Source organism: Balaenoptera borealis, assembly GCF_965194805.1.
Source record: "Balaenoptera borealis genome assembly, chromosome: 3".
Lineage (NCBI taxonomy): Eukaryota > Metazoa > Chordata > Mammalia > Artiodactyla > Balaenopteridae > Balaenoptera > Balaenoptera borealis.
The window spans coordinates 170110144-170132421 of NC_138866.1; the positions used below are offsets into that span (position 1 = coordinate 170110144).

A 22278-nucleotide genomic window follows, 5' to 3' on the forward strand; every position below is an offset into this window, starting at 1 on the left:
GATTTTTGAAAAGATCAGCTTATTTCCAGATAAGCCTAAATAATGTAGCTTCATTCCCAGCATCAATTCTTTCCTACCTTACACATTCCAAAACTGAAAACAGACTTGTAATCAGGAGATGACACTCAGAGGAAGAAAGAACTCCAGCATGGAAAGCCAATTACAAAAATTATTTTCCTTTTTGAAAATATTTTTCATTGAAAGATAGGGGAAATAAAAACCAAAAAGTTAAAAAACAATCTTTTGAACCAATAGTTTGGAAGGAAAGAGAAATAAGATGTGAGTTTTTTTAATGAGATAAAAGAATTGGAAGGATAAAAGACCCTGGTGTTATACTTTTAAACACATATTAGGGCTGCTCTAGATTCTAGAAATCTAAAGAAAAATTAAGCCTTTATTTTATAAAACCTGCAGCTCTGCAAGATGCCACAGCTGTAAAATGACAAGGTTCTGGATATCAGATATCAGATGATTTGACCCCAGTTTTCCATCCAAAACTCATCTCCAAAGCAAAGTTCCTGCGTTCTGCAGATAACTATTCTTGTTGGCATTGGATTATGATTCTGAGCTACAACTAATATCAAGGGCTTTTATTAAAAGAAAACATGCTGCATACCCTTGCATATTATAATGATGTGAAATTTCATAATTTGTCCTATAATACTGTTTCTGTAATCGATTACTGTGTGCTTAAATTCATCTGTCATTCCCAGAGCTCTTTGTACTGAGTGGTTCAGGCATGAAAATTCTGAAAAACTTTAAGCTCAAGTTTCTTGATTTTAGGAGAAATGTTTTTAGAAGTAAAATCATCCATCTCATGCCTGAGGCCAATTAGGAACAAGCATGCCCCATATGGGAAATGAGATATGATTTTTTTCTAATATTCTATTGATAATAATGATGATTGTAATCAACATTGTAAATTTTATGACCTACCTTTCCAATGAAATTTTTTCAGTATTTCAAAACAAATTGATTTTCCCATATCTTACGCTCCAGACTCATGGTAAAATAAATATGTTATTAGTTAGTTATAATCACAGATGTTTATCATTATACTTGTTTCTCTTCTAAAATACTTCCTTTTTTAAGCATTTTCCATTTTTTTGATGCTGGAGGATCATTTTTCACACTTTTGCAGACGATGGCAAGAAAACTTACTAAATGTGCAATTGATTTTTCCATTAAGATAGCATGCCAATAAGTACACCCAAGGCTGCAAGGACCATTTAAATCATCAGACATTTTGATGAGGTAGTCTAGTCTTCAGAATTTTAAAGATCTTTATTTTTAGATAACAGGTCAGGAAACTACAGCAAGTGGGCCAAATTGGACCCACTTCCTGGCTTTGTAAATAAAGTTTTATTGAAACACAGCCACACCCATTTCTTTATGCATTTGTCTGTGGCTGCTTTTGAGCTACAACCGCAGAGGTGAGTGGTTAGGACAGAAACTATATAGCCTACAAAGTCTAAAGTATTTACTACCTTGTTCTTTACAAAAAACACATGCTGACCCCCGATCTCCAAACTAATTCCTAACTGGGTCTTGGGGTTCTATGAAGTTTTTCTCCTGAATTTACTTTTGTAGATATTTCATCTCACTGGTGAAATGACACATGTTCAATTGTGTAGAAAGACATGGACTTCATTTTTAATCCTTGTGTATGTATTTTAACATTTACTCTATTTTCTTCATCTGTATATATTACCTTTGCAAAATAAGTTTTATTTCTGAAACTCTTTCCACAAAACAGGTAAGTTAGAGATGTGATGAGATTTACGCTTTAATCTCATGATTGGATAGACACTGCAAGCTAGGAGAATTCTTTTCTAGGCTGCCTTATTAAATGGGGTTCACTTAATATGGCTCCTGAGGGCTTTGAAATCAACATCCCATTGAAACTGAGTGGAAAATAATACAATTAACTTGAAGTAGAGCTCTCTAATGATTTGTTTTGGAATTAGGTAATAGTGAGAAGAAGGGAATAACTTGAAAATAAAAACATTGGAAATCTATTGTAGTTAGGAGCTCAGACTGTCAAAATCAATTCTTAAGGAATATTTACAAAACCACATAACCTCTATTAACAAATATTGAATAAAGATGTGCTCCATATTTGAAAGCAACTTAGATTTTCTCTCACAAGATTCTATAATACTAATTCCCAAATATGATGATAAGGGACTTTAAGTGTAAAACACATTTCACATTAACATGGGACACAGCATTAATTCCTAAACATTTTCTAAATCCTATCTATACAGTTGAAGTTCTACTTACTCATTTTCAACAGTTGTCAACCTTGCTACATACATTCTACAAAGACATTCCTTAGGTATTAAAAACAGCTGATATTTACTAAATGTTGACTATACAACAAACAGTCTACTTTTAATCCTTACCTAACCTCCCTTACCTCGTTTTATAGATGAGGAAACCAGCTTACATAGGAAAAATAACTTGCCTAAGATCACATACCTATTTGGTGCCCAAGCCAAAATTGTAACTCGAGCAGTATGAGCCCAGAATCTTCATTTGAACCATGTTCCCTCCAAAGTCTTGTGAGTACAAGAAGCTTAAAAGCAACCAAGTAATAATAAACACTAACACTTGGTATTGAGGGGCATTGAAAAAGGTGTGCTAGCTCTTCTGGGTGAGAGGAAAACGAAATGCTGCTGGGAGGAGGTAAGTCTTGAGTTGAATTGGGTTTACTAATTAGAGACAAGGAAGGTATTCCAGACATATGTAATAGCGTGTTCAAAGGCAGAGACTGAAAGAGTACAACACTTTCAGGGAGCTGTAATAAGGCGCAGGAGATGGGCTGGTGGAGTGTGAAGGGGCCTGCAGTATTGACATGTCTTACAGGAAGTCAGTGGTTTTCCCATTTCAGTGTGGTGAGGATCACCTGGGGCACCTGTTTACAGTGAAAATTACTGGGCCCAAGTTGTGGGAGAATCTTATCCAGTTAGATCCAGGAATTTGCATTTCAGCAGGAACACCAGATGATTCCAGGTCAGGAGAGCCTCCCTGAGAACACTGGAAATCAACGTTCTGGAGCATGACATGGTTAATGTCGTGATGTTTTAGAAAAACAACACAGCAGCTCAGTGGAGAGAGGAAAGTGTTCTCAAAAGTGATTTTTTATTTATTTAGAATTCAGAAATAATAGAAAGGTAGCTTTTCTTAATGATTTATACAACACACGCGCACACACACACACACACACACCCTTTTATTTATAATAGGTTTTCGATGTTATTTAAACTACTGGGTTATAAGATAAAATGCTGAAAAGACAGGGTTCTGTTGTGTTCATTTTTTAAGGCGCCGTAAGGTACAAAAATTTATGAATTTTTCAAACCAAACCTTATTTGTGTTTTGCCATTCTCAATCCTTCCCACCCTAGCAGTTAGTAAGCTGCAGTGTGAATAAATAAATGAATGGATTACTTAATTGAATTACATATTTTCAGTAGAACCTAATTTCACACACTATAATTGAGAGATTATTTAATAACTCAAGCAAACCAGTGTTTCTGTACTTTTCTCTGGGATTAATGTAATAATTTAAGGGACTAATTACTTAAGATAAAATTGACTCATAAATTTAAGATTTGGTACTGTCTTGTTATAAGCTAAAAGTTGCTATTTCCCACTGGCTTTGAATACATCTAGAATGGAGTAAGTAAAGATAAACTGCATTTTAAAAATTATCTGTTGCATTTAATAACTTGTCAGATGGCTCCCAAAATATATTCTTCGTAGAAAATCGATATATTCCCATCTTGCAGAAGAGAATGTCAGTATACTTTTCAATATTTAAGTAAACTTGAAGGGAAGAAAAAGAAAAAAGAGGGAATAGCCATCTAATTCATCTGGAATTGGACTCTAAATGTCAGAATCTCTTTGGGTAACCAGAGATAGCCTTGACCAACTGGGGATTCTCAAACTCAGGATGCCAGATCACACACTGATGTTTATTCCACACTTAAGCTTGTTCAACACAGATGGTAGGTGTAAAATAGCTGAGCTCTAACAGATCATGTCCAGGCAGAATGATAAATATGGTCTTTTTTGTTGATAGTCGAGCTGTTTTCACATTACACTTGATTAAATTGTGCTCATTCATGCCATGGTACATGATCTCTGGCAGGGATTCTTATTAAAAAACCATCATGTAGATTCATTGCAAAACAAGTGAAAAAAAAAGTTGTAAAGTAGCACTATAAGAAAAATAAGACTAAAGTTGAGCAGCCTATAAGAAACTATGACAAAAAGCCTCCATTTATTTTGAAAAAAAGATAAATATCTATTTAGATTAATATTTATTAATATGGATTCATATATATTATATATAAGTATATATATTAATATATTAAAATTCAGGGTCAGTGCAAATCCTTAATTTTCATAAACTGGTAAAAATATTTAAAGTTTCTAATATGAAAAAGAAATCATATGTCAGATATACTAGGTATGATCAAATATAACACTGGCCCTAACTTTAAAATGTTCACAATCAAGTTTGGTAAATAAGACATAAAGCCATGAAATTTTATATAAACGAGAAAAGTTAAATAGTAAAGTGAGAGGTGATCACAGCAATGCTGAAGCTTTATCCGAGTGGGCTCTGGGTAGTAATTTCCGGGTCTTGAAAAGTGAATGAACTGTAGCTGGATAGGTCGGGAGGGCAGAAAATGATTTGAGTCAAGAAAGAGAGTGGGAGTGAGCAAAATCTCATCAACCCAGTGCTTGCTGAATTTGACCTTTTAGACATGACCTAATCGTAGCTCTGGTAGGGATCCACAGGAACACACTCAACTTCACTGATTCGCTACAAGGACTCACAGAACTCAGAAAAGCTGTATGCTCAAGTTTGCCATTTATTACAGCAAAGGGATACAGAATAAAGTCAGCAAAGGGAAGGAAAGTAGGGCAGAGTCCAGGAGTGACCAGGCACGGCTTCCAGTCGTCCTCCCCCAGTGGAGTTGGCCCATAATTCTCCCAGCAACTCTTTGTGAAAACACACACCAAGTACTGCCACTCAAGGAAGCTTATCCAGGCTCATCATTGCCCAGGATTTTTACTGAGGGCCATCACATAGGTATGAAATTCTGCATGATTAACTTTATCTCTCATCTCCAGCCCCCCCAGGGGTCAAACTGATGCAACATGGCCCAGGGCTCCAGGCGAATAAAAACAGACATTCACCATAAATCATATTGTTAGTATGATCTAACATAGCCCAAGACCCAAGATATACAAAGACACTTTCATCAGGCAGGATATTCCAGGGGATTAGATGTGATCTCCCAGGAGCTGGGCAAGGGCCAGTTCTTTCTTTGGAATGTGTGGGTTTGAACACCCCAAACCGGCTGAGTTACTAAGCTTTTACTGCACAATAGGGAAAGAGTTTGTGTGACTGCAGGTCTTAAATTTTAAAATTTAACTAAAACAAATAAAAAGATCTGAAAAATACCTGCAAAAGATTTTATCCACATGTTGTGATGATGAAAAATACATATGTATGAGGAAAAGAAAAGCCAACTTCATAGAATAGCTACTGTCTCACCTTTGCGTGGGCATCCAGGTGTTCTGCCCGGTGCAGTGAGCCTCAGTGGAGTGATTTGTTGCCACGTGCAACCATAACGATATGATTACCTAAGGAGTAGGCCGTTGCGCAGAACTCCGTAAATGCTTCTCCACTGCTCCAGCTAACAGTTCTATAGAAGAAAGTTGATGTTGTGCAGATTTGAGAATTAACTACTTACCGATCTTTTTCTTTTAATTTCTACCCCCACGCTGCACCCCATACTTTCGTTTCTGATCTGCAACGTGGCCTTCTCTGAAGATGTTCCAGTGGATTTGATCGCCATCGGCAGGACTGGGTAGACAGCGGATGCCCTGAAGAGGTACACATGTGCTTTATTGTGACAAGATTGTTGGGACCAAGCTGTCATGTATTGTTGCTGCAACTTAATGAAAATGGTATCTCATTTAATAAAAAGGGCCATCAGTTACTGAGCCCTTATATGTACCAGATGTTGGGTTTAACTCCACATGTATTATCTCAATTTATTCTCATACCCATCCTATGAGGTCAGAGCTGTTATTGCCTCCACAGGACCAAGAGGAGAAGACAGAAGGGTGAGGGGAGATGTTGGGGAAGGGGGTGGAGAGAGTGTCAGGAATTAGGTGTGTGACTCAGCAATAGTAGAACCAGGACTTAAGTCTCTGTGAGCAAAGGGCAGTTCTCTTAAACATTTGCTGCTTTTTGAGATCTAGGAAGCCATTGTTCATCTTTTTTGCTCAAATAACAAAATCAGTGGAACGGGGGGAAAGATTGATTGCAGCAAATTGGCATGATAGAAGAAGGTAGACATGGTCTAACATGGAAACGGTTAAGTCTCAGGCAAACATGATGGAGACAATGATGCAAAGAAGTAATTCAAGCAAGTGAATAAAATTGCAGAATGGATTTTAACCTATTTAAAATTTTTTAGTGAATTGCATTTACACTGTCATTTCAGAGTCACATAAAAATATCCTATAAAATTCAGAAAGAAAAGTATTTGTTTCTTCTCCCTTTGTTAAGTTTTAGGGTTTGAATTTTGAATAAAAACCATTAAAACTTCTATAACTTTTCTCATTTAGTAAAGCAAACCTTGTCAAAGACCTATTTTCAGAACTCTTAGGCAATCCTAGTTACTAGAGCCTTTTTTTTAATTTAGTTTTTATTTATGATGCCTCATAAATATCTTGAAAAATACGTCTTTCAGGATATTCTTGAACTTTAAGTACAGTATTGCCAACGCAGCTTTAATCAACTTTTTGACAGTTGTTTGGGGGGAATTACAGTAATAAATACTCATTTATCTATTTCATTTCACTTATTTAACAACAGTAGTTCAAAAAGAAAATATATTGATAGAGTCATAGTTGTGTTTTCAGGTTGATGTTTCTTTCTTGTAATCACAGTTACCTCAGTTAAAAATGTTGAAATTGAATAGCTGTGTAAAGATCAAGAGGGTAATTCAGACAACGTCATTTTCTTGCTTTACTGTGGGCCCACCATGAAACATAAGCTATAGAGAAGAATCCGTCATATTCTAAGCCCTCCTAAAGATATTTGTGGGGAATTTAATCATGTTCTATGGCCTGTGCTAAGCACTAAAATCACAAAGATTTTTTAAAAAAATTACCCTCTCTTCCTAAGGAGCTCAGAATCTAGTACATTCTATAATATTCAATGTTTCCTTTTTATTCTGTAAGTAAATCGTCAACATTACTTGCTTTATGGTGAGCAATTCTATCCTTCTGTTACAGGTAACTAAACAAGGTCACCAAGTCCAGTCCATTTTCTGTGCCTAAAACCAGTGTTAAGTTTTCCTTCTGATCTTGTGAGATGAATTTATTCAATAAGTGCAAATCCTAATATGAGCATTTATTATGTACTGCTCTAAGCACTGCTAGTGTAAAAGTGTGAGAAATGCGTGTAGCAGGGGAGACAGACACCGAACAAAGGACAGCCCTTAGAGAGCCACACAGGCAAAAAACTCTGAGTGCGTGGTCTTGTTAAATAGGACAAGGGAACGTTTGCTTGGGGAGATGATATTTAACATGACTTCTGAAGGGTAACTGAAGGTAAGAAGAGTGGTGAGAGATGAGACTGGTGAGGTAAACATTGAAGGAGTTTGGGCCTTATCTTAAAGGCAAGAGAAAGCTATCTGGAGGGTTTTAATTAAGGGGGTGACATGATCCAAATGATTTTTGGAAGAATGGATACATTGTATATTACACTGTCTTAATTACTATAGCTTCATAAGAAATATTGTTGTTTATAGATCAAACCTCCTTACTTTTTCATCTTCACAAGCGTTTTGACAACTTTGGGGCTTTTGTTCTTCATATAAATTTTAGACTCAACTTGCAAGATCTGTAATCAATCAATCAGTCAATCAATCTTGTCAATATTCTTACTGAATTTACATTGGATTATGAATTATATCACATTTCTGAATTATGGAAATTTTATTTTATTTTTTACTTTTTTTAAAAATTTTATTATTTTTTAATAGATCTTTATTGGAGTATAATTGCTTCACAATACTGTGTTAGTTTCTGTTGTACAACAAAGTGAATCAGCCATATGCATACATATATCCCCATATCTCCTCCCTCTTGAGCCTCCCTCCTACCCTCCTTATCCCACCCCTCTAGGTCGTCGCAAAGCACTGAGCTGATTTCCCTGTGCTATGCTGCTGCTTCCCACTAGCTATCTATTTTACATTTGGTAGTGTATATATGTCCATGCCACTCTCTCACTTCATCCCAGCTTCCCCCTCCTGCCCCGTGTCCTCAAGTCTATTCTCTATGTCTACGTCTTTATTCCTGCCCTATCACTAGGTTCATCAGTACCATTTTTTTTTTTAGATTCCATATATATGCGTTAATGGTATTTGTTTTTCTCTTTCTGACTTACTTCACTCTGTATGAAAGACTCTAGGTCCATCCACCTCACTACAAATAACTCAATTTTGTTTCTTACGGCTGAGTAATATTCCACTGTATATATGTGCCACATCTTCTTTATCCATTCATCTGTTGATGGACATTTAGGTTGCTTCCATGTCCTGGCTATTGTAAATAGTGCTGCAATGAACATTGTGGTACATGACTCTTTTTGAATTATGGTTTTCTCAGGGAATATGCCCAGTAGAGGGATGGCTGGGTCATATGGTAGTTCTATTTTTAGTTTTTTAAGGAACCTCCATACTGTTCTCCATAGTGGTTGCATCAATTTACATTCCCACTAACAGTGCAGGAGGGTTCCCTTTTCACCACACCCTCTCCAGCATTTATTGTTTCTAGATTTTTTTATAATGGCCATTCTGAGTTTTGATTTGCATTTCTCCATTAATTAGTGATGTTGAGCATCTTTTCATGTGCCTCTTGGCCATCTGTATGTCTTCTTTGGTGAAATGTCTATTTAGGTCTTCTGCCCATTTTTTAATTGGATTGTTTGTTTTTTTGGTACTGAGCCCCATGAGTTGTTTGTATATTTGGTGATTAATCCTTTGTCTGTTGTTTCATTTGCAAATATTTTCTACCGTTCTGAGGGTTGTCTTTTCATCTTGTTTATGGTTTCCTTTGCTGTGCAAAAGCTTTTAAGTTTAATTAGGTCCCATTTGTTTATTTTTGTTTTTATTTTCATTACTCTAGGAGGTGGGTCATAAAAGATCTTGCTGTGGTTTATGTCAAAGAGTGTTTTTCCCATGTTTTCCTCTAAGAGTTTTATAGTGTCTGGTCTTACATTTAGGTCTTTAATCCATTTGGAGTTTATTTTTGAGTAAGGTGTTAGGTAGTGTTCTAATTTCATTCTTTTGCATGTAGCTGTCCAGTTTTCCCAGCACCACTTATTGAAGAGGCTGTCTTTTCTCCATTTTAAATTTCATCTTTTTATTATTGATTTCTTACCTAATTGAATTGTCAGAGGGCACATTCTATATGATACTGATCTTTACAATTGGTTGGAACTTTTAATGGAATAATGAATGAGTAATTTGTACAAATGATCTACATGTGCTCAATAAAGATGTGTGTCTTCTAATTGCTTGGGTATGAAGTTTGATAAATGGGTTCTAGGTATTTCCACCATAAGCTTCTTTACCATAAACATCTTTGCCACAAGCATTTTTGCTGCATAAGTAATTGGCCATAAGGCAATTTTGCCGTAAAAGATAAAACAACGAAAAATAAAAGAGAGACGTTAGAAAGGACATAATGAAACATGAAAAATGAATAACAAAATTAAAAAGACTTTATTGCAAAATACAAAATATCTGAATACATTTAACGTGTATGTAGACTAATGACAATACTGTGCAAATAACTGACTTTATTCTGTGGGTTGTACCTAAGCACTTGCCTTCCAAGTCTTTTGTTCATCATATTACACTTTTTTTTTTGTTTATTTATTTGTCTCCTTGTTCAGCATCCCAATGTTATTTTCACTAAAATTTCTTCCTTCCTTAGGAAAGGTATCAATTTCCAAATACTGGGATGCATGTTTATAACTGAGCTTTGTACTGTGTTGTGAAAGCCTCTGCACTGTTGTTTGTTCTTAGCATTTTGTCACATGTCCATTGACAGACATTACAAAGTTCTGTGGGAAACATGGTTTCACTTCTGTGCCTTCAAGTCCCTCGGCCTCTTTCTCCTCCCATGTAGTGTGTTTCAAAAGAAGAAACCAACTCTTGGGGCAAATCATCACCATCTGTCATGATTTTTGTATTGTGTATATCAAACCAAACCGTCAGCCAGTTATTTTATCTTTTATGGCAAAATTGCCTTACAGCCAATTAGTTATGTGGCAAAAATATTTTCAGCAAAAATGCATGTGACAAAGATATTTATAGCAAAGAAGATTATGGTGAAAATTCCGGACATGTGATAAATATACTATTCAGTCAGACTGTCTTCATTCTCTTTATTTTTACCTTCTGAGCTCTTTGGAGATAGGACCTTCTCATCACTTCCTTCTATCTTTTAACCTCTCTTTTATATCATCTATTTTCTTATTTCTCTATGCTGTATCCTGGGGATTCCTTCAGATCTATTTGCCAGTTTATTAATTCTCTCTTCCTTTTGTTTAATCTGCTGTTGAACCTGTCCATTAAGGTAGTAATTTCACAAATATATATTTCATTTCTAAAATTTAAATCTTTATTAACTCTTCCAAGTCATTTTTATAGTCTGTGGTACTAGTTCGTTTTTAAATTTTACTTTTCATTTCTTTAAATATTTCATATATAATTTTTATATATCCCATATTGGATACCCCTACTATGTAAAAGGTTTTGCTAGTATAATTATGTTGTTCTTTGTTTTTGCTGGCTCTTTGTCAGACTACTCTTTTTCTTTCTGTGTCCTTTAATTAGAAGTGCATTTGTTTGATCTTATTCCATGGGAATCCCTAGCATGTAAATAGGTGATGCTTTCACCAAAGAAGTTTTGATGATGGGAACCTGAGGGCTTTAGGGGACACCATGTGTTCCTGCCTTAATATTGGGAGGAGAGGTTTGGATTTATCTCCCTCATCTACTTCTGGTAGAAGCCTTGATCTCCTTAGAGCTTAATTAATTTTTGACATTTTTACCCTCAGAGCAAACCGTGTGTTTTTACTTTGCCTAATGTATATTGTTCCTACTTTTCTTTATAGCACACAACTTTTGCTTTATTTTGTTTTGTGGGAGAGGCAAAAGAAAGGCCCCCTCAGAGATTTTCTTTACTTCCCGAAAATCCTCGTAATGCTTTAAAATTCGTGTTTTATCCAGAATCCACTTGTATTGTGGCAGGAGGACCGTTTAAGGTCTGTAGTCTGCCTTTACTGCCATAAGCAAAACAAGTTCGGGATTTTAGCTTAAACATTACGGTGATTAATAATACTGTTTTTGAGAATAGAACCACAGGAGGAGAATAATGTGTGACAAGTTCCCTCTTAGACTTACTGAGCCTGAGATGTCTGTGACATCCACATGCGTGTAAGTCAATAGATGAATATTTGGGCCTAAAATCCAAGAGAAGAAAGTAGACTGGAGATAAGAGATTTATGCATAATTAACATAAAGATGTTAATTGAAATCATAGGTATGGAGGAGATTGCTAGTGACGATGCATATAGAGAAAAGACAGGTCAGGAAAGATGCATAAGAACCACCAACACTTAAGGGACAGAAAGGAATGGAGGTGGAGTTGTTAGACAGGAATCAGAAAACTGATGAGTGTATGTCACAGAATCGAAGATTAGAAAGTGGACACGCGGTGCCTAACGCTAATGAGATAGCAAGAGTGTACATGGAAGATTTAGTAGATAAGGAGGTATTTCAAAACATTGGTATGAGAGTTTCAATTAAGTTGGATTGGGTAAAAACAAGTTTGTGGGAGTCTGAGAAGCCCTAGGCTGATCAGTCTCTCTGGAATTCTGACTGAATGGAAGGAAAAGCAGGATGATGCTGGGATGGATGTGGAGAGGAACGAAGACGGAGTTTTTAACATAAGATTGGACATGCTGGGGTATGTTTAAGTGCTGCTGATAACAAGGCAGGCGGGAATTAGAGATGAAATATTGAAGAGCAAGGAGGGGGTCAGATGAGCAGGTTGACAATGGCTGAGAAGGTGGGCTGAGCTGGGCCAGAGTAGAGATTGAGAGAACAGCTGTGTACCATAGACCCCATCCATCCTAACAGGAGGAGGAAGGACAGGTCAGTCCAGGTTCAAGTAAGGATGGTGATTTGTAAATAAATTTAAAGAATTCTTACTGATGACTCTTATCAAAGAAATAAAAAGTGAGCCCAAGGATAAAATTGGTAGAGGCATTATGGGATGGCAGTTCTAAGTAGAGTGGAGAGGGTTTGAAATTGATACTGAGGATAATTCGAGAGGAGATGAGCAAAGCAGGGCAGTATTGCCAGGCAGCACAGAAGGCCCCCGCTGGGCGTGCAGGAGGTAAGTTTGTGGAGCTCCCAGTGGGAGGCTATAGGATTGCTCTCCAGCTCAGGCCTGGAAAAGGCAGAGTTTTTACTATATTCAGTACTGCAGATTTTCTAAGAAGGTGTTGTGGAAAAAAAAAAAAAAGGGGGCAACATGCTTAAAGGTATTGAAAAGAGAGGTTGAAGTGATGGAAAAAAGGAGACTAAAGGGAGAAAATCATTGTGCTTGGGCTTTTTACATAATCACAGGATAAGAAGAATGTGAGTGAACAGCTACATGGATAGACTGAAAATAGGATAACTGAATTTATGATTTCAGAACTAAAGCATTCCCAACCACAGAGAAGGCCCAGGGTATGGGATGATAAATAAGGGGAGTCAAGCAGGAGATCATGAGATCACTGAGCTGAGAAGATGCAGGAACTAAAGTTTGGGGAATTGAATGGGTCGCTAGGTTGTTGAAGGAGGGAATAAGCTGTATCATATTTAGTTAGTGACAAGGAAGCCATCTTGGGAGCTCTTCCTGAGCCAGCAGTACGGTGAATTGTACTTCACTAATGACAAGAGAAGTTTAAGAAAGGTATTTATTCAATAATAATTTTCAAATGTGGGTAAGTACCATCCATGTACAGAATAGTTATCTTCTACTCAAGGCCCACCAGAGGGATGGAGTCCTTTGAAGCACAAAGAGGTAGGGAGAAACGCCAACTTCTAAACCATGAAAGTTTGCATGTTGGAGATTGTTACTGGTAAATGTCATATTATTTATTCTTGTGGGCTATAAATGAACAATACGATATGCACCTTTTCCTCATGTAGCTCTGCTAAGGAGAAGATAGACTAAGTGATTACCTGAGTGCTGTTCAATCCTTTGCTTGGGTGGTTTTGAATATTTCATAAAGGAAAACAAAATTTTAACTTTAAATATCCATTCATCCTGTGGTGGATTATTTTTCAAACAATAAAGTAGTATGGGGCAGTTACCACATTTTTAAAATTTAGCATTACCAATTTGATGTGAATGGAATACATTCTTTCTTCACACACCTAAGCATGTTTTAAACCTTATCTTTATGCGCATGTTTTTCTTCTAGTATGAACGTTTCCCATCATGTCTTTTATAAATATATTGATATAAAATTTAGGTTAAGATAAACAGTAATATGAAAGGTTAACAGCAGAAATGATGGAATCCAAATATCTAAAGATGGAAATGCTTTCTAACATTCAATTGTTTTCTCTTGTCTATTTTATATACTTTATAAGTTAGTAAAATCTATAACTATTGTCCTGTACAAAAATAATGCATTCCTCATCTTTATTTGAGAGACTTTTGTGCTTTACAGCCCAATTTCTTTGATATAATTTTAAAACATATGTATGATCACTCAAATTGTCTTCCCCTTTGTTTCTCTTATCAGTCAAAAGAGAAGCTCTGTGACACCACAGAGCCAGTGGAACGTTCTACTCAAACCACCACCCTACGAGCAACAAGCACACAATTCAGGGTCCTGACGACCACCAGAAGAGCAGCGACACCCCGGCTGCCCACCAGCCTGCCTACAGAAGGTGCCCTGGAGATACTTTTGCTTTATTACTGAAGGAGGGAAAACTCCCTGTGTTGACATGCACTGGAGAAGCTCTCCAGGGAGAAAGTTATTCTTTGGCAAACTGGATTTCTTAGGGATGTCTAAAAGGGAAAAGACAAAATTATATTGGAATAAAAATATGTGCTGGGTTTTTGTTAATGTATGGATGCCTTTTATTGAGATTTAGTCTTTCAGAGTGATCCTGGCTACTAGTACTCCCTAGAAAAGAAATAAAGACTTCCTTTCATATTGCTAAACTTTGTAATAACGGTAGTCAACATTTTAATCACAGGATTGAAAGGCAAAATGCACAGAAAATGTCCATTGGTTTTGGATTCTGAACAATAGGTAATCCTACTTATATGCAATTCTATTAATATTTGCCTGGATACAGTCAATAAAATATGCTGGTCTATAACCTGTAGAGAGGCACTGTGTATGACACAGAAATTGTACTTGAAAAACATTTCCTTTACCAGGAAAGGCAAAAATACTAAAGAACATTAATGCATGAGCACAATTCATTGGGGGAAGAAGGTATATTAGCCTAAATTTGTTAACCATCGATTCTGAAAGGTACCGCTAGGGAGAAATGTGAGACCACTTGGCCAAGAGTAAGCTTTTAGGGGGAAAACATGGTCTTATTTGTTTACTTTCATAAACCTTGCTTTCATTTAAATAAGATATTACATTAAACTTGAATCTTTTAATTGAAATTTAATTGGATATTAAAAGTTAACTGGAATAAAGTGATAAAGTGAGGTGGAGGACAGCTAGCTGCTAAATATATTTTATTGCTTTTAAAACCAATGTTATATTTTAATCCATCTTATTTTGGGTTGTTATATAGCCTGAGAAAAGTATTTTTGTAATTTGAATCCTATCCTTTAGAATGAAATATACCACTGAAATATAAAAAAGCACATTCTACATTTTGTTCATATAGGACAAGATCTTTTCATATATGATTTTGGTCATATTTGTTAGCAATGAGTAAGCATTTAACTTTTGAAGTTGAATTTGTAAATACAGACAAATATTTACTATTCCAATTAACTTGGAATTCTATTGATCTTGATTTTTAAAATAAATAAAGACTGTAGAGTCTAATTACAATATGTCATTTTAGAAAATTAAAATAAATGTATTTTAAGTTAAAATTATAACAGTGTACTTTTCCCACAGCTCTTAAGAGTCATATAATAATTTACTGAAGTCTCCATCTTGCAATCTCAGTGAAGAAAGTTTAGTACTACATCATATAACCTAAGACCTGCTCTCACTGCCCTAGAAATTTACTCAGTAAAATATCAAAATCTATTCCTGTTATAGTTAAGGCATAAGTAGACAATTACTGGTCTTAAGATTTGTGCACCTTAAAATTTTTTCTGTTATAACTTTGACTTTTCTCTTCCAGATGATACCAAGATAGCTCTACATCTAAAAGATAATGGAGGTAGGAACTGATATTTTTCTTTTATAAAAATTTGTAGACACTAATCTATTTCATCTATTTAAATATGAAAAGGGACTTGTGGGCTTCTAAATATAGAGTAAGGTTATATTTCTTTCCCTGTTGGTATGTAACATAGGAAGAATTCAGCAGTTGGCTTGAAAAGTCAAATTGTTTCAATAGTGGAATGAAATTCTAATCTTTGTATTTGCCTATAAAACTACAAGACACCAATGACCAATTATAAAGTGAAAATGTATCCACACATCTTGCTATGCCTGGTTGCTGTAGTCCTAGGTTTATTAGTTGCACATGTGACTATCAAGGCTTTGAAAGATATTTACTAAAAATTTAAAAATAGTTCTTTTCCTATTAAATTATGTTAGTTCATATTTATATGTGTGGCTCTATCGTAGAATGCTGGATTCCATAAAAGAGATGTGTTATTAGTAATTGTTTATTCAGCTCAGGAAGGGGATTTCCTCTTCTTAGCAGCATCTCTTACGTAAACGTGGGTACCCTGTGACACTGACCTAGACACAATTTTACTTTTGCAGCCCCAGATGATATCCTAAGTCAGAATCCAATGTATACATTGTTAGGGATGTTTTTCTCTATAACTGTAGAGAAGAGTTCCTAAATTACTCAATCTAGGTCAAGTAACAATTACTTCTGTGTTTTCTTAGGTTACTATATATCTATATCTTTAGATCAGTCCACTTAAAAGAGAAGCTGCTTAGCCTCTTCATATATATCATTATTTCATCGTTTGTCCCTTGTCTTGCTTCTGTAGCAAAGTGTTTTATTTCATTAATTTCTTATTCATTATTGTATTAATGCAGTAAGTGGATAGCTTCACAGATGACCATTTGCCACATATACACGCTAGAAATAAAATCTTGGTGCTTGAAGGGACTTTAGCAATCCCCTGATTCAAAATTTCTCAGTGCAGGATGTTAGTGAACCTAAGTCCTCATGTTGGGGTTACCTCATTTTGAGAGAGGGTGTATAGTATGAGATGAATGAAATGGAGGAGGGGTACCCAGAGGCTTCTGTTGTATTTGTTACATTTAATTCTTAACATGGGTAGTGGTCACATGTGTGTTTGTTATATTATTCTCCATGCTGTCTTCTCTTTTTTTTTTCTTTAATATGACTAAAATATTCCATAATGCTAACAGAAGAAACAAAAGATTCATGTGATGAATCCCAGGTATGAGATACTCTGGGTGAAAGAAAATGAAAGAGATTTATTTTCTGGAAAACTGTTTAAAACTTTTACTGTTCGTTCGTGAATTCATTCATTTATTCCTGCCTAGTGCCTGCTAATTGCAAGGGATTGTTACATGCTTGCTGCTATGGTAGTGAAAAAGGTTTAGACAAATTCCCTGCTTTCAGAGAGCATAGATTCTAAAGAAACTTCAAGACCGTAATAAAGATTTAGGACCTGACATTTCTCTGCTATTTGGTCATAAAAACTTTTTACACATAGCATCTCAATGACTTAATGTTTTGTGGAATACATTTTGCAAAATAGTTTTCTAGAATATTACCAACTATCCCAAGGAAAATCCCTAGTTTTGTTTAATGCAGCAAGGAATCATAAAACTTTGAAGATTTTCTTAATGCAATGCATTAAAACTATCTTATGTTGCTGAGACATCAAGTTAGGTAAATTCCAAGATTGAAATGGAGGACTTTTCTTCTTTTCTGTCATACTAGAAAAGTTGACTATTGGATTTTCAGATGATATTTAGATCATTAATATGCATCAGGTACCCATCAGAATTCCAAAATATCACAATAAGACTTAAATATGTCTATACATTGGAACTCTTTTCATAGCTAGGTTTGTTTATAAAGCACTTTTCCTAAAAGTGCAGTTAGAGCAGACCAACCTGACCAGTGTTAAGACAAATGTTCCTGTCGAAGAGTACTTAAGGGATATCACACATTACTTTTTACAGCAACTTTATTAAGATAACATGCTATCGTTGCTTTTTATTTTATGGAATATGGAGATGTAGGAAGGATTGCCAATTTAAATCCAACTTCATTAGTTAATTAAACGTGTTGAAAACAGAATTCAGCATCGTCCTCCTCCTCCTCCTCCAGTTTAACATTTTTGCAAGATTGAGGTAATAATGAAAAAGGATGCCTAATTTAAATGTTTTCTCACATTTGTTGAGAATTTTTTTCAATGCAAGCTAAGACATTTTTATAAATTGCTATGTATTATTGCAAAGAAATTCAGCACATTTTCTTTCTTGATTTAATTGGCTGTTCTTAAAACCATTTTAATTTAGAGGTCTGTATTTTCTAGAAATGAGGGTGACATTTTTCAAAGCAGTCAATGCGTAGCTAGACTCTGCCTTTACATACATCATCTTCTTTAGATATTGGATTACCTTGGCTCTGAGTCTTCCTGGGATATTTCTTTGAGTTAAAGTAGTTGATTTTCTTAGTGGAATCCATAGCTGACATGATTATATATTCACTTTCCAGGAGATTTTCCTTCATCTTTGATATGAAAACATAAAATACTTCTGTGCAGCTGGACACCAAAGGAACACGACAGGGATTCTCATTCACAGGATGCAAACTGAGTTCCAGTCTGCTAAATCACTCTTGATAAATCTCAGTTGTGCATTGTGTTTCCTGCTACATTTAGATTAGGTCTAGGTAGAGCCTCTGCAAATTTTAAGCTGGTCGTTTGATTGGAGAAGTTTTATTAGCCTTCAGGGTTGAGTGAAAATTCTAAGCTCTGTAAATAATTTGGAGAAAAGAAACTGAAAAAATCTGAAAAAAGAGAATGATTCCTAATGAGTGCAGGTCCCCTTAGTAAGATATAGCATTGATTTACCATTGTAAATGGCTGAATACAAAAACTCAGAAGAACTAATATAAAGATAGCATTTTATCTCCAACTGAAATATTCCTACTCGCGTGTTTATCATATTAAGTTTCGAGTAATACAGATGTCTAATTAAGTAGCATTTCTGCTCCCTTATTTATGTGAAGGACTGGAGAGGAGGAGGAGGAAGAAATGAAGGAGGAGAAGGAGGGGGAGGAGGAGGGGGAAAGAAAAGAAAAAAGAAGAGGAAAGACACTTACTCTTTCCTATGTTCCAAGCACAGTTCTAAATGCTGCACGTATATTAACTCATTTAATTCACACAATACCCCTGTAATTGGTCCTATTCGTATTTCCATTTTATAGCTGAGGAAACGAAGGTACAGAAAAGTAAGTCTACCTGGCTAGTACGTGGCAGAGCTGGGATGTGAATTTATTTAGTCTTGATGCGGATCCCGGGTCCTTGGCAGCCTCAGAGCACGGCCGCTCCCTTGCAGTCGAGGCCTCTTGGAAACTTCACAAGGGAGATGCCTCTGTACGGAGTTTTACTCACACCTACTCTAACTGATTATACTTGTAAGGATTTGGAAATGAAATTTCCTCTTCCCCTGTAATTATGCATTAGTTTCCATTTTATCCTTTCTTTGAAAAACAGTGCATTCATTCTCCTGTGTAATTGAGTCGCGTCTGAAGCACTGGCATGTGTTCTGCAAACTACAGGGCTGCTCTGTGTTTATGATCAAAAACTAAATTCCTTCAACCTTCTAGCTTTCTCGAGAAATTCAGGTTTAATTCTCCATTAAGGGGTTCCTAGAAAGTATTCTTTAAATATATGTATTTCTGTGGATAATGGTTATAAGCACTTAAAACTACACCTTCCTTGGGTTTTCAAATTCTGGCAAGAGCTTATTAGAAGAGCTGGCATTTTAAAGGAATTACCTAGCTATATATTTTAGCAGGTACAGCTATTGAGTGCCTTCTTTGGCATTTAATTAGTTGCTTCCAAATGACATTCACCACCTAAATAGAAATATAAATGTCTTCAAGATGCAAACTGGATAAAATTATATTTAGGGCTGGCTGAAAAAGGTTTGCACGTTGAATCAATGGCAAAGTCTTCTAATTGAGAAGTGAAATCTTCAACCAGATTCAGCTCAATTTAGCAAATTGAGTTGTCCCATTCTGCTACACTGCAGATGTTAAAATTATTTCAAGCTCTAAAATCCTGTGATTGATTTTATTATTTAAAATTTGTTGACTGAGATGTATCAGAGTACCAAAAACTGCATTCTCTCTTGGTTCCTCTGAAGGTTCTTTCCTTTGATAAAGTTAAGTTTCTTTTAAAAATATATTTGAATGTAAGTTCTTAATTGCTAATGATATTTAAAGTATTGACACTCCAGACAGCGTTGTTGTGTCATGCAGGTGGCACTGTGTTTGTCATTTCTTCTTATTGCTAGGAGGTCTACTAAACTTGGATTCTGAAAGGCTGCATGCTTGAGTTGGAAGTTGGGGTTTTCATCAAAGGGATGCTGAAATAACTATGTTAAGCAGTTTGCAGAACATTATTAAGTTAATTCTGGGGTGCAAATCTGCAAAGTGATTGATTTCAAGGAGCTAATACAGAAATACTTTGAATGAACTACAGAATGACTGGCCTAAATTCTGATTCTGTTGTGTTTAGTTTTCTATTTCTGAACATATAAGACTTTTCATCCAAAGATAAAATGTTAGAACGTTATTCTGACTTATTCACTAGACTACCTCTGTGGTTATATTTTTATTACCTAGTCTGTAGTGACTGATCAAGTGTCTAGTGTTTCATTTATCATTCAGTCGAATTATTTTTTGACTTTAATACATAAATCATTAAAGTAACATATCTTTCACTTGTTTCCCTACCTTCCCTTGCTATTTTTTTTTCATCTACTTCTTTCCCATAGATCACAGTCTTTTAAGCAAAGGGAAACTGTTATTACCTTTTGACAGACTATTGAATATCTATCACTTTCTGTTTCTAAAACTGTAAAGTATCTTGGCATTTGGTTTTATCTTTTGCTCTGTTTGGCTACTTTTCATGATAGCACTAACTCTATAATAAAGTGTATATGTGCCATAATAGTGAAAATTTCTTATATTTCAGAATATTATTTTGAATGTTCCCTAGGATTAAGAATTTCTCTCCTAAAATTTTGTCCGGAGTAGTGGTTTTCAACTTTACATGTACATGGGAATCATCCAGTTATTCTCATCTAATTTTATTATTCTGGCTCATAAAACCCCAGTGCTCAGACTGTTCTCCATACCACTTAAATCTCAGCCTAGGGAGCTGGGACCCAGGCATCAATACTTTTTAAACCCTCAGGTGATTCCCACGTAAAGTTCAGTTGAGAACGAGTGGTCTGATGCAATTCTTCATAAATATTAAAAAGCATCGGAATCACTGGAGGAAGAGAGAGTCTTGTTAAAATGCATTTTCTGCTTTAGTAGTTCCAGGGTGGAGCCCAAATCTTTGCAGTGCCTTTCTAACAAATTCTCGGATAATGCAGAAACCACCAGTTCACAGACCACACTGAGTATCAAGAATTGCATGAATTCTTGATTTCTTTCTGCCAGAATTCCCCAAATAAGAATGACATTTCTTACATTGAATCCACCCGTTGTTCCTCACCTTTACCTCATGACTCCTCTAAAGCAACACTTTAATTGGTGGCAACAAGAAATTACCCCTGTCTACACATCGAGAATGTGTCTTGCTTAGCAGAGGCAAGGGACCCAGAAGCATTACATTTGTTATAGCTCATTTTTAGTATAGTATGTGAAAATTAGTCCATTTTAGCAGTTACAAATTTATTTATTTTAGTAAAAGTTACGTTTTCTTTATTTTGTTGAACCATATGAAATTGCTTATTTTTTTTTTTAGCATTTTTGACCCACAAAAATTTTAATTTCATTGTTCAACCCAATTGTTTAAAAAAATTTGTTATCCAGCATAGGAAAAGCAAAAGAAAAATCACATCAGAATATACATTTTGTCCTTTATTAGGATTTGTAGAGTTTATGCCGCTGATATAACATAGAACAAAATGATGTAGCAGAACCTCTCAAGAAATACACACACATGGCTTCCAAGAAGCAGCTCTAAATACACTTTCCATTTGCCATCAGCAGAATGTTTTACTACATCCTCTCATTGATCAATTCCTACCTTTCTTTCTGTGCTCATCTCCTAAATAATTTTCTGTCGGCTCTCTTCTTGTCAGAAACCTGGGCTTGGGGATCTCCTGTTGGAGGAAAAAGACTTCCATATACCATTAGATTTGGAACCTGTGATTTATGAGGGGCCCCAGGAGCAGTTTTTGTGTGACCCAATATTTCTTGTGACCCTTCCTAGGGCAGTCAACATGTATAAAGTTATTATTATAGGTTTTTTTTTAGTATGAAATATCTAGTGATCATGATTAATTGCCTTGCGCTGCTAAAATAATGTGTATGTCACTAGAAAATTAGATTAACTTTTGTGTTGATTTGGTTTGACTTGATCTGATTTATTCAAGAAACATTTCTTAAACTACTATGTGCCATATGCCCATTAGTAGGAGATGTAGATACACAGATAAACAAGGGCTGTGCATACTCTGAGGAAGCAGGTAGTCTAGTGGGATGAGATAGAGTAGTAAATCAGTAATTAAGTATAGTGTGGAAAGTGCAAAGATAGATTGAGGAAAAACCATGAGGGCAGAGAAAAGGCACCTAAATAAAACTGGAATTATGGGAAAGCTTCCCAGAAGAGGTGATGCTTGATCTGAGTTTTGAAGTGTGGTTAAGATTTGTATAGAAAAGGGACAGAAGAAGGACATTTCAGCAGAGAGATCAGCAAAGACAGAGGT

General features: G+C 35.6%; 1 protein-coding gene across 6 annotated transcripts in view; it reads left to right on the plus strand.

Moving 5' to 3' along the window:
• Positions 1 to 22278, plus strand: part of PLXDC2 (plexin domain containing 2) — a 421308-nt gene that overhangs the window by 334228 nt on the left and 64802 nt on the right. For all 6 annotated transcript variants that reach the window (XM_082385510.1, XM_082385512.1, XM_082385511.1 and 3 more), the window contains 3 exons: positions 5854 to 5914; positions 13915 to 14062; positions 15500 to 15538. In XM_082385510.1, the coding sequence (XP_082241636.1) occupies positions 5854 to 5914; positions 13915 to 14062; positions 15500 to 15538 (248 nt within the window). The remainder of the gene's footprint in view (positions 1 to 5853; positions 5915 to 13914; positions 14063 to 15499; positions 15539 to 22278) is intronic.